Raw genomic sequence first — 17,858 nt, forward strand, 5'->3', positions numbered from 1 at the left:
CCACACTGAGCTGTAGCTCCCCTGGAAACCATAGGGAGCAGCCAGGGGAGCCATCAAATTCTTGCAAAAAACCTCACTCTGTATAATGTATAGGATTGCAGCCCTAATGGGGAGCCAGAGCCAATGACCCAGTAGGTCAAGCCACTAGTTGAAAAAGTTTGGGAACCACTGCTCTAAGGGGTCTGTGCCAGTATACAGATCCCTTCACTGTCTAAGCATCATTTCTGAATAGATAGCAATGATTTTATATGTTGTTGAATTTTAGAAACACCAAGTTCTGAGGAGCAATGCTTCATGCTGTGCAGCCTCCAGGGAACACTGCTACAGGCTTTAATTCAGACAACACGAAGTGTAGCTCACATTAACCATAATTAAGAACCCATACCATTGTTTGAGATAACAAAATATAACAGACAAACTATAGCTGAGTGGCTTGTCTACTCTCATCAGCTCTGCATTCAGCTTCACAAAGCCACTCCCACCTCCATACCACACTTATGGTTTGAATTCAGGTACAGTTGCAAGCCTATTATAAGAAACCAGCTTGAAAGCTCGTACCCCACCAAGACATAGCTAAATACAGTCACTAGCCATACTGTAGAATATGAATCCACTTTAAGTTGCTTCCACTCTCACCATCCACATTTTGCCATTATGTTCCTCTAGGTCAGGATGGTCTAACAAGTAGTCTTTGGCAGCTTCAAAAGCCCTGCCCTAGCCACCACCCACCACTTCATTTCTTCCTGCTTTGGTGGCTTTTTTATATCCCTGCCACACCTTTAGAGAAGACAGAACAGTGTGGCAGGGAGACTGAACAGCCGCACGTGCTTGCTGAGTGAATTTGGTAGTTCAGAACCAGGAATTAATTGGCAGTGATGACATCACCAATTACTTCCATGTCTGTGCAGGTGGGAGGTGACTTGAGGCTGGTGAATCCCCCTGGCAGATAGTTGGACTGCCTTGTTCTAGGTACTCTGGTTTGTGTGAGTCCTTCAAACCTTAAAACCACACACTTTAAAAAAAATGTACTACAGTTTCTAAGGCAGCTCACAAGAGCTTGACTGTCCATAAGCAGCAGCAAGAAAAACCACTCACAAAGTCAAGACCTATGTTATAGTGGCAAATATATTAAGACTGAAGTGAGGAGTATTTCCTTAAGTCTACATCCTTGTCTGAAACACACTAGTGTTTGTGTAGTTTGAGGTAAACGTAACTATGCTTGCTTTTACAGGACAGCATAATTGCATATATTTGTTAAACTAGATGTTTTAGGCACTGTTCAAAGAAAATACGGTATTGTGAAAGTTGGCCTCAGGGTACAAGTTCTGTAGAGGAAGGTGCTCTCCTCATGAGTTTACATTTGCATGTATTTAAGGTAGAAGCATGTATTTACTCATTGGGGGCAGATAGCATTCATGGTGTCTGCTGAGAACTGGAAGTGACATTAAGCAGATGTTGGACAGAAATAAGCACTTTGTTCTCACATAGGAACTCATTAACTGCAAAACCTAATTATCACATGGGCCACCCTTTCAGCAGTGCTGCTTCTGCTGCGGTTTCACTTTTCAGCTCAGCAGCTGAGAGGTTCAGTGCCTCAGTAGAAGCAGCAGTGCTGAAAGGGCAGCCTATGTGGTAATCAGATTTCCTAATGCCTCAGCAGCACCTTCCTCTCTTGCCCCTTTTTGTCTGCACTTTCCCACATAGCAATCCTTGCCTTCTGAGGCTTCCTTTTGTCTCTCCCTCCCAGAGTCTTAGCAGCACTGCTGAAAGGGTGGCAGTGGGAGAGCCCAATTATCATTTAGGCTAGATAAAGAGCTTTCACAGGCATCTGGCCTGTAGGCCTTATGCCTGATACCCTGCCTTAAGAGGCTGGTTACATTAGCTTATCTACCATAGTCTGCCGTTTACTTAGATAAGCTTGGAAGAACATGAAGTTTCAAAGAAGAGTTGTGATGAACTTCTATAAAAACTGACTTATAGGTAGAGGTGTTTGAAAACAGTTATTTATTTTACTTAGAAATAAGCCCATTGTGTTCAGTAAGAAAGGCTATGAACTTTACTAACTAGAAACAAACACCTTTACCTATAGGGTACCTACTGCAGGATTCTATGAACATAAACTAGTGGTCAGACTCAAAGCTGCCTTATACTATCTACTCCAGTACTGGCTACAATGATTGACAGCTGCTTTCCTACATATCAGATGGGACTCGTCCTCACCTTCAGATTTTAAACTGGGGGGACCTACTCCATGCAACATATGGGTTCTGCTTTATGAATGATGGCTTCTTATATGACAATTGTAATAATAACTTAAGCCAGTAGTTCCCCAAATTTTTCAGTGCCGTGACCCAGGTCAGTGGGTCACAGCATGATGCTCCTGGTAGTGCTGCAAAGCCTTAATGGGAGGCCCTGGAGGCCTCTTCCAGGTCATGTTGGACCCACAACTCTCTACTGGCCTCTGCGGGTCTCAGAATGGCCCATAGAAATGACCAGAAGTCACTTTCTGGTCAAACTGAAAGCGACTTCTGGTCATTTCTATGGGCCGTTCTGAGGCCCGCAGAGGCCAATAGAGTGAGTTGTGGGACAGCGACTTCAGCTCAAACTGGAGGTTGCATCTGCAAACTGGAAGTCACTTCTAGTAGTTTCTGCAGGCCATTCTGAGGCCCACAGAGGCCAAGAGACCCAGACCCTGGTCACAGAACCAGTGTGACTTAGAAGAGGCCTTCAAGTCTCCCATTAAGGCTTGTAGCACTACCAGAGCATCATGTTGGCACCCACTGCCCATGGGGTCACAACCCACAGTTTGGGAAATGATGCTTCAAGCTATATCTTACTTGTTTAGCAGCTCCCATGAAACTCTTTGATGTGGTTAATAAGTTTGTTACAGAACTTGGGGCTTGCTAATCTGCTTAACTCTCTCTGTGTGTGTGTGTGTTTAACCATTCCTACATCTGCAAAATCTCATCTGAACAGTTCACATGTACAGTTGTAATGCAAACATTGTCATCTGGATTATTTGCCTGAACAGGGTTGCCCAACACCTGAAGCAGCAGCATTCTGCTAGAGTGAGGTTATTCCCAAGCACTTCTTTCAGCATAGTCTCTGTCTGCTTCTCTGGGGCTCATGAACAGCAGCAGCAAAAAGAGAAAAGACATTTTAAAAGTATATGCCACATGATGAGCAGCTGCTAACTTATTAAAGATTTCCTGAAACAAGAATAGCCAATTCTCAATCTCCAAAAAAAAATTCTACTCAAACCGTTTCATTAATGTAAAATATTCTTTGTATTATAGTTACCAGTTAAAGTAATGAATTAGCTCATGTTAAATCTTAAGCACTTACAAAATTTAGAAGAGGTAGTAATCATATAAAAATGTTACAGAGCTCTTTCAAGTCCAGTGTGAAAACCATTTTAAATAAAACCTGATTGACAGAATCAAGGCATTTTAAAAATTGCACAACAGCACATAGAAGTAGTGCCAGTGTCACCTCTTGAAACTATCTACCACAACTGTTAGAGCAGCCTCAAACAGTATAGTACCAGTGGTAAGTCCATCATTATACTATCAAAGGTAGGACATGTGGTGCACTTGTCAGCCAGGTAACAGCATAGTTCCTTGAATACTGGCAATGATATACATTGCTTCCAAAAAAACGGATCAGTTATCCATAGCTAGGAGCTCTGTTCTTCTTGTAATCTTTCATATCTGACAGAAAATGCCACAAGTCGCTTGTACACCACTTCCAAGAGTAAGAGAGTGAGAACAATAATTCCACAGATTAGACTGAATGCCCAGCGGGGTCCTAGATGAGTGTAGAGTTGGCTGATAAACACTGGTCCGAGGACACGCGCACCACTTCCAGAGGCAGTTAGCCAGCCCATGTAGACACCCTTTTAAAAAAGGGAGGAAAGTCAATACTTGTAATCAAACTGTTGGCCTGGTTTGCAATTGCTTGTTTAAATAACATGCAAAACATTCAGACAAGCTATTATCAACATGCTCCTGTGGAGCATGAATACTCCACAGCATTTCTTAATACTAGAAATGACTTCTTTCTAGGCAATCATTAAAGTGTGAACTTTTAAATTGTAGTTCTGCTGGTAAATATCTACATTATACATGAGTGACACAGTCATGTTGTCAAGATCAAGATTGTGCTTAGACAGTATGTGCATGTAGTTAAGAGTCCAGTTATTGACCAATATCAATTTATTCAGAAGTCAACAAGCCACCTCTCTTTTATGAAATCCTGCTTCTGAGTGGGCAGAAGCAGGAACAGTGCTAGGATTAATAGAGAAAAGGCGATGAGAAACTAGACATGGCATAGTATGTTTCTGGTTCCTTTTCTACATTATGGTAAGTGTTTTATGTAGTTTCATAAGCTGATATTCCTGCACTAAGAACTCCTTTATCACTTGCTCTCAAAATTATCAAGAATAAATAAGACCCCTTCTGGATCACGGCCCATCCAGTCCAGCTTTCTGTATCTCACAGTGGCTCACCAGAGGCCTTTGGGAGCACACAAGATAACAAGATATTTGTATCCTGTTGCCACTTCCTTGTATCTGGCATTCAGAGATAAATTAAAATGTATTTAAATTTTAAAACATTTTAATAACCCCACAGGCACGAAGAAATGAGCCATCTGATCACTTCGGACAATGTACGCTGGAAATAACGTGAGCTCTCCCTATATTTACATAGCACTGATTGTGTGTAAAAAGCACTCCTTTTTCAGTCACAAAGAACTCCTCCAGTGACTGAACAGCCTATCATAAGGACAATGAAATATTGTTCCAAGTTCAGCAAGCTCTTCAATTGCATATTAACATCTTACCTGAGGCCTTGGTCCTAAGATTTTTGAATATAAAGTATATGATATGACATTACAGACTGGATAACCCAGTCCTATGAGAACATCAGTGATGATATATTGGCTGAAATAGGTTATGGGAACATAGAAGCACCAGGACTGTACTGCAGGACACCCAGTTGCTTCATCAGTGTCATTGGATGGAAGCCATGCTTGTAGTGTCCAGAAAGATGTTGTTCTTGGACTAGAATTATTCTTGATATCTGTGAAAATAGTCAAGTGAATACCATGTATAGATACAGATATTAGCTTAAAAGTTTAAATAATTATTTTAACATTTATTTCTATACCTTCCCACTGGATATTAGGTAACTGATTTCCCCAAGGTAGTAAGACAAAGAATCCAACCAAGATAATCCCCAGGCCTCCATAAAGTATGGCACGTTCACCAACCCTGTTGGATAATGAGAATGGTAATTATAATATTCATACTTAGAAGTAAAACAAAAAAATACATACTAGATTCTGCATATCTGAAGTACCAGATTCCTTTTTTATGTAGATACAAGGAACTTCTATAGTTGTAGTGGTCACAACACCACAATGCTTACAGTAAGAAAATTGTTTCACACAAGTTTTTCTACAGTTTGGAGTTCATGAAATATTTGATATCAGAATGTTCCGGACCGGTCTGGGGGAAATTGGAAGCCCACCCTGGAAGAGGAGACTTCATCTATAGTTGGCCCTGCCTTCATGTAGTGGGAGAGGCTTTCCCCAAGAGTCAGGAATGCCCCCATCCTTTCCCCAGAACCAGAATTCTCAAATAAGAATTCAATTTTTCTCTATCATAATCAAAACATGTAAATTCAATGAGTATATCTTTAGTGACTTACTTTTTGGAGAGTATTTTAACTGCTAAAAGCACAACAATTGATTCAATGCCAAGGACACCAAGAATGAGTCCATTGATAAATACTGCTTTTCTCCTGGTCCAGGAATACATATCCATTGTCAATGGTGTAGCTATGCTGAAGAATAAAACAAAAAGGTATTAATATCCTCAGTTCTTTGCCTTGAAGCGTTTATCAACACCAAGGACTGCAGCTAAATGTTCTGGAACAAAGTTAGGAAACAAAATTTGGAAAATCATCCTAAATAGGATGTGAAAAACAAGCAGAGAGGAAAAAAAGGAATATATTAAAACAGAATGCACAGATGGACAAATAAAGCTCCTTATAAGAGTACACCGAGGGAAAGCTTTTTACTTTATTAAATCTTCATGGGTGAAGGGAAATGGCTGAAGGAACTCAGAAGTGGGCCGCGATCGCTATTTTTAGACATTCTGAGGTGAGGGGAGTTCTGTAGAGGGCTCCATGGGGCTCCCTGCACTCCCCGCCAGAGGTGAATAAAAAAGGCTGCTTTGTCTCTGGCAGTGCAATCCTGGGGACCATGTCACCACATTCCCCTGCCCTGCCCCTTAAGGGGCAGAGACAGGGCTTCCCAGGCTGGTGGGTCGTGACCCACCAGTTTGAGAACACCTTCTGTAAAATATATTTTATATTTGTATAGTGTTGTTAGGAAGGAATAATAATTTGCTGGAGTTAGAAATTGTTCCATAAAAAGAGCCAATGTGGTAGATGCTGCCCTTGCTATCGCTCAACCCATAGATTTCAAGATAAGATTCAGATTCATAACATTTCTAGAACGTACGGTGAAGAGGGTTCTCTAGAACTTAACCCCATTTTTCCCATAGGCTCAATGACTTGGTATCTGCTAATTTGGTATCCACTAGGTTTTCCAAGAACCTAAGCCTAGCAGATAGCGAGAACTGACTGCACATTAATCAGGTATCAGTGAAGTTAGATAGGCTTACGTTTCAAAGACTGCAAACACAAATAAAGTGACAAAGAAAATGATGTTTGTTGATACAACAGCCACGTGGTCAATGCTTCCTTGAGTATCTTGATCCACCTCATCATTTTCTGTGTTAAAAAAATAAAATACAAGTTTTAGTTTGTATAGGTCTAAATTCCTCTGCATTGACGCAGCAGTTCCAGTGCAGGCTATACTCTCTCGTGCAGGGGAATTTAGCAGCCCTAAGGTCTCTGCAGAGTAAGGGGACATTTGTCACTAGCCCCAGGGAAAGCTCCTGCCATCACTATGGGTCAACTTGGACCTGCACCAGCAATATCATTGGTACAAATCAGCAGATCAAGCCTGCCCAATTCTAACTGCAAGGTAAGCCATCGCGGCAGCCTCTTGGTTGGTCTGTGAAATGTTGCTGCAGGTGTAGAGGACAGAAGGCTACATGCTGCCATCAATGCCATGCAGACCAGCTACTGACAAGCTTCTGGTGAAGTTCTGAAGAGTCCCGTGGGGGCAGGTAGCAGCTGAGAAGAAAAGTAAAGTTTTTCTTTACTTGCGTCTCTTGGCTGCCTTGGTATCCTGCCTTCAGGCAGGATATTGCAGCTGCTGCAGTGGTGGCCTTGCATCCTATGTGCTGAAGTGGGATAGGATTGGGCCATAAGGCTGCTATAATTGGCAACTGAAACTATCATTTGCTTCTACCAAGTCCAGATAAGCTCGTGACAGTTGTAGCAATGGGAGGGGTGTTACAATGACAACCACGTGCTCCTCCTCACTGCAGGGCTGCATATGAACAGAAAGTGATAACCATCATGCTTGCTCAGTTCCAGTACATACCCATGACTGTCATTTTATTAATATTGAGAAAACTGCTCATGATAATGACTAAGGTGATAATCCTATCCATACGTTTCCTGGGAGTAAGTATCATTGAACACAATGGGACTTACTTCTGAGTAGACATGCATAGGATTGGACTGCAAGGCTGTAATCCTATCCACACTTACCTGAGAGTAAGCCCCATTGACTACAATAGGAATTATTTCTGAGTAGACATGCCTAGGGTTGGGCTTCAAGTTGCAATTAGACCTGTTGTCCCAGGTTCAAATCTACTCTTCTACTCTGGCTTTCTGTGCTAAATGCTTATTAACTAAGATGCTTTCCTATCTGAAATAGCTTAATGAACAAGAATTAGCTGGATCTTTAGATGGCAGAAAATTAGATACTTTTTCATTCTGCCTGCCAAATCTGGGTGCAATTGAAAAGTGTTTATTTTTTTAAGACAACAAACGTGGACTCAGGTCCCAATCCTATCTAACTTTCTAGTGCTGATGCAGCTGCAATGCAGCCCTGTGGTAAGGGAACAAACATTCCCTTACCATGAGGAGGCTTCTGTGACAGCTCGTTCATTGCAGATGAAACGCAAACCCTGTTGGTATGTCTGTTATCGATGCAGGAAGGTTGGGTAGGATTGGGTCCTCAAAGTATCATCTTGCTTATTTGTTTCAATGCATATACAAAATATTTTATTTCTCTACAAAACATTACCTTCTGCTTCAAAATTAATGCTTCTGTATGGTCTTCCCATGTCGTCTACTTGATGGTCCCTATAAATTAAAAATGTTCATAAAAAAATCTAATGTGCCAAAAAAAGCCTAGTCAGCTGCAGCAATAAGTTTGCACTCAATACTGCAATGCCATCATGTTACACTTCAAATTGTTTAGCATTTTGAAATACTTCATTACTCAGTCTCTTAAAATGTTATGTGCCCACAGTAATTATTATAGATACTCGACTAAAAGGTGAGAAATTTCTGCCAATAAATCAAGTGTAAATCATCTCTTCACCTTATCTGCAAGGTAACTCATAGGTCAGGCAAATCAATGCACTAGGAGAAGCAAGAGGACAATGCAGAAATAGAGAGCTATTTGTCTCCAGGCAATAAGGCTCACTGCAAGCTGCAGCCAAAGTTAACTTTTTCACTCCTGAGGAAAAAGCCAGCCAGAGCTCAACACTTCTATTTAACTCAAGCAAGCCTTGTTCTTTTTTGCAGGATCTCACCTTCAGCCTCCATTTTGCACATGTTTGGCAGAGGTTTGGTTTTTAAAACACCAGGATGTAATCCTCATTTCCACCTGAAACAAAGTCCCAGGCACCATTACTTAAGAATAACACCCATGGAAAGCAATGGGTCTATGTCTGAGTAAATTGGATTGCAATTACGTGTAGCTTCACTTTCTCACATTCATTCCTTGTTGTCTCTCCTCTGTGAATTGAATTGCACACTCCCAGTTATGTGTTATAAGTTATATGTTGAGCCTGGTGTGTTAAGCCATAAGGCTTAACACACCAGGCAATTTAAGGAAGGATTTGATTAATGGTTCTACTGTTACGTTGTTTACAGTGTACTCAGGGTGACAAGATGCAGTGGAGGACAGAGTGCCTATAACAGGGGTGTCCAACTCACTTCATACAGAGGGCCACCCAGTATTCATGATGCCTGCTGAGGGCCGGAAATGATGTCATTAGGCAAGAAGTGATGTCATTAAACAGGTCATAACAAAAAATAAACACTTTTTTCTCACTTAGAAACTTATTAGCTGCAAATTACAAAAGAGAAAATATGCGAATCTTGATCATATTTCAAGATATGGGAAGCCCAATTTTCATATGGGCTGCCCTTTCAGCAGTAACACCTCAGCACTATACAGCAATTGAAAGCCTGAGGGCAGTATAAAAAACTTCCGCGGGCCGCATTCGGCCCTTGGGCCTTATGTTTGACACCTCTGGCCTATAACTTTAACCACTGTAGAGAACAGGTTGTGAAGATCAGAATTTAAAGAGTTAATGAATAAAGATGTATCTTATGATCTTTTACTATATTTTTAATAAATGAAACACTGTACAGTTCTTAGGTAACAATTACTGGCAGGTTATTTTTCACGAGCTGGCCTCGGGTAAAATCAGACAAAATTATACTCAGACACTGCCCCTAAATTTAACCCCCGATTTATCCCAGGGTCATAGAAAATTCCATGATTTTTCTGGTTCAAAAGATGCCATTGACTTATCTATAAGACCAACTTATACTTGACTGCCTGCAGTAAGTACATTTCAAGGCCATGCTAATCAATGCTCAAAGCCAAGATGTAGTTGGAGCCTGTTCCTGGAATTAACCAATGAGGAGAAAGCACATTGAACATGAAACAAGCCTTGCAATACAATTCTATGCATGTTCATTCAGAAGCATGTCCCACCAAGTTCAGTGGGGCTTCATCCCGTGTAAGTATGCATGCAATTGAATTATTAGTCTGTTTTTTCAATTCTTACTTAACAACAGACTTCCTAGCTCTAAAATTTTTTTAAAGAAATATAAATTTATATCTCTGAACTCTATTTAAAAAATTAACAAACTACTGTATTTCACTAATATACAGTCTATAAACAGTCAGCCTAAGATTGACTTGTCTATGTATATAGGAAAACCACATATATATAGGCAAAAAAAGATTAAAGGCAAACATTTGTTATAACCAGTGTCTTTTAAAAACAGTTTCAAATTACCTAAATATAACAAATATCAGAACAATGTTAATAATTCCAAGGAGAGCTCCAAACAGAACTGGTGCTGTGTACATGTTCACCTGAAGATGAATGATTTTCCATGTGATGCCTTTTTCTCCAATGAAAGCAAAGAGAGTCTGAAACACTAACAAAACATAATGGCATTAATAAAAATAGTTGACAAGCATGTTTAAGTTTAATATTAGCATTGCTAATTGCAGTTTTTCTAAAATGTGCCTGGTATCAGGAAGCATGACCTGAAGTTTGGGATAAACAGCGAGTTGGCCATGTTTGCAGACACTAAACTTTTCTGCGTGGTCCAGAAAGACTTTGTGAAGAGCTCCAGAAGAATGTCTCCCAACTGGGAGAATGGGCAGCAAAATGGCAGATGCGCTTCAATGTAAGTAAATATAAAGTGATGCACACTGGGGCAAGAATCCAAAAATGTACATATATGCTGATGGGTTCTTTGCTGTCTGTGGTAGATCAGGAGAGAAATCCTGGGCTGGTGTTGGACAACTTGATGAAAGTTTTGACTCAGTGTGTGGTAGCTGTGACGAGGGCCAATTCCATGCTCAAGAGAACTGAAAAAGTATTTGAGAATAAAATGGCCAATATCATTATGCCATTGTACAAGTCAATTGTAAGGCCGCATCTGGAGTATAGTGTCCATTTCTGGTCATCATATCTCAAAAAGTGTATAGTGGAACTGAAAAAGGTGCAAAAGAGAAGGACCAAAATGGGGCTGGGGCACCTCCCTTTTGAGGAAATGTTTGGGGGTCTTTAATCTAGAAAGAAGGTGTGTGAGGTGCCCGATTGAGACATATAAAATTATGCATGGGATGAACTGTGTGGATTAAGGGAATTCCTTTTCCCTCTCATACAACACCATCCATTAACAGGAGTCATCCACTAAAATTGACTGGTGGGAGAGTTAGAACAAATTTCTTTACCTAGCTTATAATTAATCTATGGAATGCCTTGCCATTGGATGTTGTGATGGCACCTGGCCTAGATGTCTTTAAAAGAGCATTACACAGACTTAGGGAGGAAACATCCAACCCATGTTACAAGCCATGATGACGATATGCAACCACCAGATGCAAGGAACTGGCAACAAAATACAGGTATCATGTTTTCTTGAGTGCTTCTTGAGGTATCTGATTGGCTACTGTTGAGATACAGGAAGCTGGACTAGATGGGCCCTGATCCAGCAGGGCTCCTCTTATGGTCTTATGTTCACATATGTCTTATGTCTTATAATGTTCACATATGTCTTATAATGTCTTAATGTCTTAATAATCTATGTCTTATAATGTTCACATATGTCTTAATGTCTTATGTCTTATAATGTTCACATATGTCTTATAATGTCTTATGTCACATATGTCTTATGTTCACATATGTGCACACAATCCTAACCAACTTTCCAACTTTCCAGCAGTGATGTAAGGGCAATGCAGCTCTGAAGGAAGAGAATAAACATTCCCTTACCTTGAGGAACTGGAGCCCTGTGTGGTGCAGAGTAGCATGTCATAGTAATGCAATAGAGAACTGTCCCCACGACCCGAGTTCGATCCCAGAGGAAGTTGGGATCTCAGGTCGTTGGCTCAAGGTTGACTCTTCCTTCCAAGGTCGGTAAAATGTGTACCCAGCTTGTTGGGGGAAAGGTAATATGACTGGGGAAGGCAATGGCAAACCACGGCATTTATAGTCTGCCAAGAAAAGCATTGCAGGCGCGGTGTCACCACAAGGGTCAGTAATGACTCGGTGCTTGCACAAGGGACCTTTCCTTTTCCTCTTCCTACCCTGAGGAGGCCTCTGTGACTGCCACCCAACTGCAGGATGCAGCACATGCCCCATTGGCACAGCTATGTCAGTGCGGGAAAGTTGGTTAGGATTTGGGCCTAAAACACTTTAAAAAAATCATATATACTGCAGGATAAAAAAAACTGAATCCAAGGTTACAAATGTGTAAGTAACATCCTCTTACATGCCTAGAAATGATTCTGATGATCATTATTTTAACGATGTAGTAAATTCTTCATCATGACATACAGGGTGCCAGACTCTGGCTGCTTTTCCCAGCATCCAGACAGTAAGAACTATTGCTCAGATCTGCAGCTTCAACACTTTAGAAGCTTTAAAAAAAATCTTTAAAACTCAGACACAATATGTGAATTTGCAATAGGTTTTTTAGCACAAATTGTGCTTTTCTGAAAATGGGATACATTATTCAGAACAGTGTAACATTTACAGCATTTCTGGCTCAGAATGCCAGATATCCTCACACAGATCCAGATTCATCTAAAAATAATGGAAATATAACATGAGCTGTACCTGGTCCCAGTATGAATCCCACTGCTTGGCTAACACTAGTGTTTGCCATGACACTAGTTCTTTCTGCAAGAGAGGTGGCACCAGCCATGAATGATCGAACTACTGCTACGTTTCCTAAAACATAAACAAAAGAGAGCTTGCTTGACACTTAGAAAATACAATAGAAGATCATTTCAAATATTAATATTCAATAACCTGCCTGAACCACATTTCACGTGTTAACTCTTCGGCACTGTTCATCTTCTGCTTAATCTGTTTGCCCTGTCTAAATATTAAAATCTATAGAGTTAGAAAGGAACCTTTATCTTCAGGTGTACTCACAACTAAATCCAATTGGTTTGATCAGAAGTTTTCAATAATTTTCTATTCTTTTGTGTTGGGTAGTTCAACAAATCATACATCTTCCAGTTTAAAAGTCTGAACCCTCATTCAAACATGAATGGCCTCCAAAGGAACTGCACCACTACATGCTCTGACCAAGGAAGTCCTTAAATTCACAATTACCTGATCAGCCATTTCAGATACTCAGCTGTGATCATGAATCTTTATGCTCCTTGCTTGTCAGCTACCTCAAATATTTCCTGTTAGTTGCCTCTGGGACTTCTGATGCCATAGAGTTTGAGTCACACAGTTGACAACTTTGGAACAACAGGGAAACCTCTGATTCTATATTCAGGAATCAAGCAATGGTTAAAATAATGCACTGATATCATGGGCTTCTGAATGCTGCCTTGCTGGTACAGATGCACTGAACTGAGCCCTTTGCTAGAAAGGAACAGGCTTCCAAAGTTGTTTAGAAGATGCTGATTAATCCAATAACACAGTGCTGCCTTAAACAGTATATAATAACCCATTAATCTCAGTTGAAATGCTTCTAAAATTACCTGCCCCAAAGCCCACCAGAGTTCGAGCGACGAGCATGTAGTATTTGTTGTGTGAAGGAGGTAAATGAACATAAGCATAGAGACAATTAGCAGCCACTGAAATACTAGTTGAAACTACAAGGGGCTCTCTTCTTGGCCTGTAATTAGACCATGCTCCAAAGAAAGGGGAAGCTATCATTTGACCAATGCTATATGAAGCAATGATCCACCCCAGGAAGCTTGCATCTGCAGTTTTATCTACCTACAAAAAATAAAAAAGGAGATTATTAAGAACAGCAGCATGTGATTCACCCTATTTAACACCAGTTTTAGAAATAAGACCACACAATGTACAACAACTCTTTTGTGAAACATTATCCTACTACTGATACATCGAGAAACCAGTTTGTTGATAAGTTGAATATGAACAACTTTTTAATGTATAGAAAAAAATTACCTATAAAGCCTCCATTCAAAATAGTTATAGAAGAGGATCAATTAGAAACCATACAGCATAGTGAAGGAAGAATTTGAGCTTCAGTCGCAAGGGTATCTGGCTACTGTAGAAAACTATCATCATATTTAGTGCTTATGTCTATTGGTGAAGACTTCTGAGTAGAAGTAATCAACAATACAAAAGGTTTGATGCCATCTTGCCCTCTGTGTTTATGAAGAACCATGGGTGAAGCACCTTCCACAGGGCTGCATAAGAACACCCCTGTCCCGTGCTTCTGTGCCTGGTATGCTACAGCTCTTCCAACACTGATGGTGCATATCTGTCTCATGTCCTATGCCTGGATACTGACTCTTCAATATCGTTGAATGTATCTTTGCTCTAAACCAGTGCTTCCCAAACATCTTAGCACCGGGAACCACTTCTAAAAACAACCATCTATCATGACCCACTAGAAAAAGAGAGAGATCTTTGTAAATAATTATTATTGATAACATATCAATAATATGATCATTAATATGCAATAATATTATTGACATTAATAATTATTAATATTAATAATTATTATTGGGATCCTGTGCTCCTAAGGCTGCTAGAGACCTTGTGCATGGTACGTATGTGTAGGCACTTGCTAGAATCCCCCTAGAAATGGAGTTCAAGGACTGTTTCCCCAAACCTTTAAAGTCATTCCAGGATACCCAGAAGGCTGAAATGGAGAGCAGGATGTGTATTTAGGGACTTCAAGGTCAGACAAATGGCTGAAACAGGGTTCACACGATCTACAGTAGGCCAATTAATGAAGAAAATTTGAAAATGTGACATTTTAATTTGGAGGTATGAAGATTACCTCATATCGGTTGGGCTTCCTAGAAGTTCTCTGCTTTTGCCCTTTTGGAACCTTTACCACAGTAGTATCTGTAAGGGATGTGGTGCTATCTTATCCATGTGTTGTGTGTATATATGCATACTGTGGCTTTCAGGGATCTCCCCATGGTTGGTGATGGTGACTCGCGGTGATATTTGTTCCGACAGCTTGCAGGAGGTGGGGACATCCCAGCGGTGGCCGCTCACTGAATCTGAGTCTGCCCCTTACTTGGTTCATCCTGACTTCACTTCTTTGGCCATCAGCACTGGGAAGATATGGTGACTGGTCCTTGCACGTCAAGCCAATATCATGCCACTCCATGACTGGTGGGGTTTCAATGGACACTGGTGCATCGGCATGGTATTGCTTAGGCTGCTGTTTCCTCCCTCCCCCTTTGTGCTGGAGTGGTTTAGGATACAATAGACATCATGCCAACATGACACAACTTCGACATTAGTAGTTTGACTGCAGTAGTTGTCTATACTTTAATTGCAACTACAAAGTTGTCTTTTAAAACAACTCTCTTTTCATTCAACAAGATCTATACAGTCTGAATTTCCAGATACCTATTACTGTCACAGCTCAATATAGCTTTCAGATGCCAAACAAAACTTTTGTTGCAATTTATATCCTAATAGAGCACAGATCTACTTATTCAAATTCAGGTGGTTACAAACCTGTTGGAGATAAGGCCATATTGACATAATGACAATAGAAAAACCTGCAATATAAAGAATTGAAGTTATTTTGCATTGCAATTACTAAATTATACAAGTTCACTGTGCATTTGTCTGGATAGTGTTCTACAAAGTTTAATTCCATAGGGCAGTGTTTCTCAAACTGTGGGTCGGGACCCACTAGATGGGTCGTGAGCCAATTTCAGATGGATCTCCATTCATTTCAATATTTTATTTTTAATATATTAGACTAGATGCTACTTTGTTCGACTAGATGCCATGATGCGTATGTGCAACCTCCTGATTTTAGAAATGGGCTATGTCAGAATGCCTATGCAAGGGAGGGCACCAGGATGCAGGTCTCTTGTTATCTGGTGTGCTCCCTGGGCTATTTGGTGGGCCACTGTGAGATACAGGAAGCTGGACTAGATGGGCCTATGGCCTGCTCCAGTGGGGCTGTTCTTATTTTCTTAAAAGGAAAAAAAATTAAAGGTGTAGCTCTAAGAAAATTGGTTTATGAATACTGCCCATCATTTAAAGAAAGGAGTTTACGTTTACCCTTGATAGATTACACCAAGAGACAGTCTACACCAGCAGTTCTCAGAAATTTTGGTCTCCAGAACTCTTTATGCTCCTAAACAAAGTCTTAGGGAGTCCTGCTGACACATATGCAGTGTCTTGGGGAACCCCAGATTGCCGACCCATGTATGGTGTGTCAGTGCCAAACAGAAGGCAGCCACTTATGGTGTGCTAGTGTAGTCCCCGGACTCCTACAGCACTGAAAAAATAGTTCTATACATTACAGTAGGTTCAGGGTAATGTCTGCTCCATGCCATGATCATAACATACATTGGTTTACCATGTGAAGAGTTTCCACAAAACATTTTATTAAATGTATGCTCAATAAAGTTCTCAAAATGATACTACAAAAATATAACACTGGCTGAATATCATTTTTACAAACCAAGACTGCTGAAGAACATGGTAAGGTACATTATCCGAATGGATCTCCACCGGCTAGTATAGCATTGCAGGGTTTCCATAACATCCTGGCACCTGCAAGGAGCAAAAAAACAAACAAACCTCATCACTTGTTCTCCCTCCCCCTCTTTCCCAAACTACAAACATGCATTAAGCAAGCAATCCCTGGCAGTGTCAGCAACGGGACACAAACACCAGTAATGATATTGACAATTCCTTTAACAGGATAGGGATGTGTCCTCTCTGTGTGAAGGACTGGCATAGCAACGGGACAAACTAAAACACTCGCTTCAAGTGGTTATTTGGGTGAAAGAGTGGCAGATCATATTTGCAGCACCCCATCTCCAGCACTGTGGGGAGGGAGGGGGGAAGCTACTGCTGCCCCCTCACTCACTAAGTAGCTAGGGTAGGCAAGGAGAAGCCGAGCACAGAGGCTGCCTCCTCCCTTTGCCCCACTCCCAGTCCAACCCTACGGCTTGGCGGCAAAGGAGGAGGAGGCAGTAGTGGTGCAATGCAGCAATGAGGCACCTTCCCCTTTTTTTTCTGGGGTGTGTGTCTGCTGCTTCAGGTATCACTTTGGCTAGAATCAGGCCTAAAGACCAGGGTAAAGTGCCATGTACATTGATAGACCTGTGTAAAATTTTATCTTTAATATCATCCCAGGACTTATATTGGTAACCCGGGACTGAATATTCAGTGTTGGGGAACAGAGCCCATACCACCCCTTAAATTATTTTATTGATTCACATTTTTATACCGTCCATCTTTGAATCTCATAAGAGCCCAGGGTGGTATACACAGCTGCTCCCCTCCTATTCTCCTCACAACAACACCACGAGGGAGGAGAGGCCGAGAGCTCATGCTCCCCTCCTTCTGTCTTCACAACAACCCTGAGAGGTAGGCAAGGCTGAAAGAGGCTGGCCTGAGGTCACCCAAGAAGCTTCATAGCTGAGCAAGAGTTTGAACCTGGCTCCTGCAAGTCCAAGCCCACCTCCCCAGCCACTAGCCTGGATTTCTGCCCCATCCCACCGGGCTCAGGGTGCTTGGTTCAGCCCCAAGCACCTCTTCGGGAACAGCCAAGGACCCCTCAACACCCGCCCCCTGCTTGGACCTGAGAGCTGCACGCCAGCATCCCCTGCAGGGCGCGCTTGCCCATCCCACCCCTTACCTGTCGCTGTCCCCAGAAGCCCCCAACAGCGGCGCCTCAGACACGGGCTCCGATGCGTCTGCCTCAGCCACCGCCATGACCGGCTCCTCCAGTCCTCAAACCCAACCCGTCCGGTAAACGGATTGGCCAGCGAACGCCGTCTCGCGCGGGCGGAAAGCCAATCCGCGCTTGAGAACCATTCCTTCGTCCCTCCCCCCACTATTTAAGGCGTCTGAGACCGCTCGCCCCTCTCATTCTTTCCTCCGCGGCTGTTGCGTCTTC

The 17,858-nt window shown here is 41.6% G+C and overlaps 1 protein-coding gene across 2 annotated transcripts; it reads right to left on the reverse strand.

The window, feature by feature from the left end:
• Positions 1-3,294: 3,294 nt before the first annotated feature.
• On the reverse strand, positions 3,295-17,831 carry MFSD8 (major facilitator superfamily domain containing 8). 2 transcript variants are annotated; one of them, XM_066631946.1, is made up of 13 exons: positions 17,598-17,831; positions 16,413-16,504; positions 15,449-15,492; positions 13,474-13,714; positions 12,590-12,703; positions 10,250-10,394; positions 9,153-9,188; positions 8,233-8,291; positions 6,692-6,800; positions 5,712-5,846; positions 5,169-5,272; positions 4,843-5,081; positions 3,295-3,895 (listed from the first exon to the last, which is right to left on the reverse strand). In XM_066631946.1, exons 1-13 carry the CDS (start codon positions 17,672-17,674, stop codon positions 3,677-3,679), a joined length of 1,614 nt encoding a protein of 537 aa, XP_066488043.1. In that variant the 5' UTR covers positions 17,675-17,831; the 3' UTR covers positions 3,295-3,676. The 2 variants fall into 2 exon arrangements, with proteins under 2 accessions (XP_066488043.1, XP_066488044.1); XM_066631947.1 differs by lacking the exon at positions 9,153-9,188.
• Positions 17,832-17,858: the final 27 nt, after the last annotated feature.

Source organism: Tiliqua scincoides, chromosome 6, assembly GCF_035046505.1.
Source record: "Tiliqua scincoides isolate rTilSci1 chromosome 6, rTilSci1.hap2, whole genome shotgun sequence".
NCBI classification, from domain to species: domain Eukaryota; kingdom Metazoa; phylum Chordata; class Lepidosauria; order Squamata; family Scincidae; genus Tiliqua; species Tiliqua scincoides.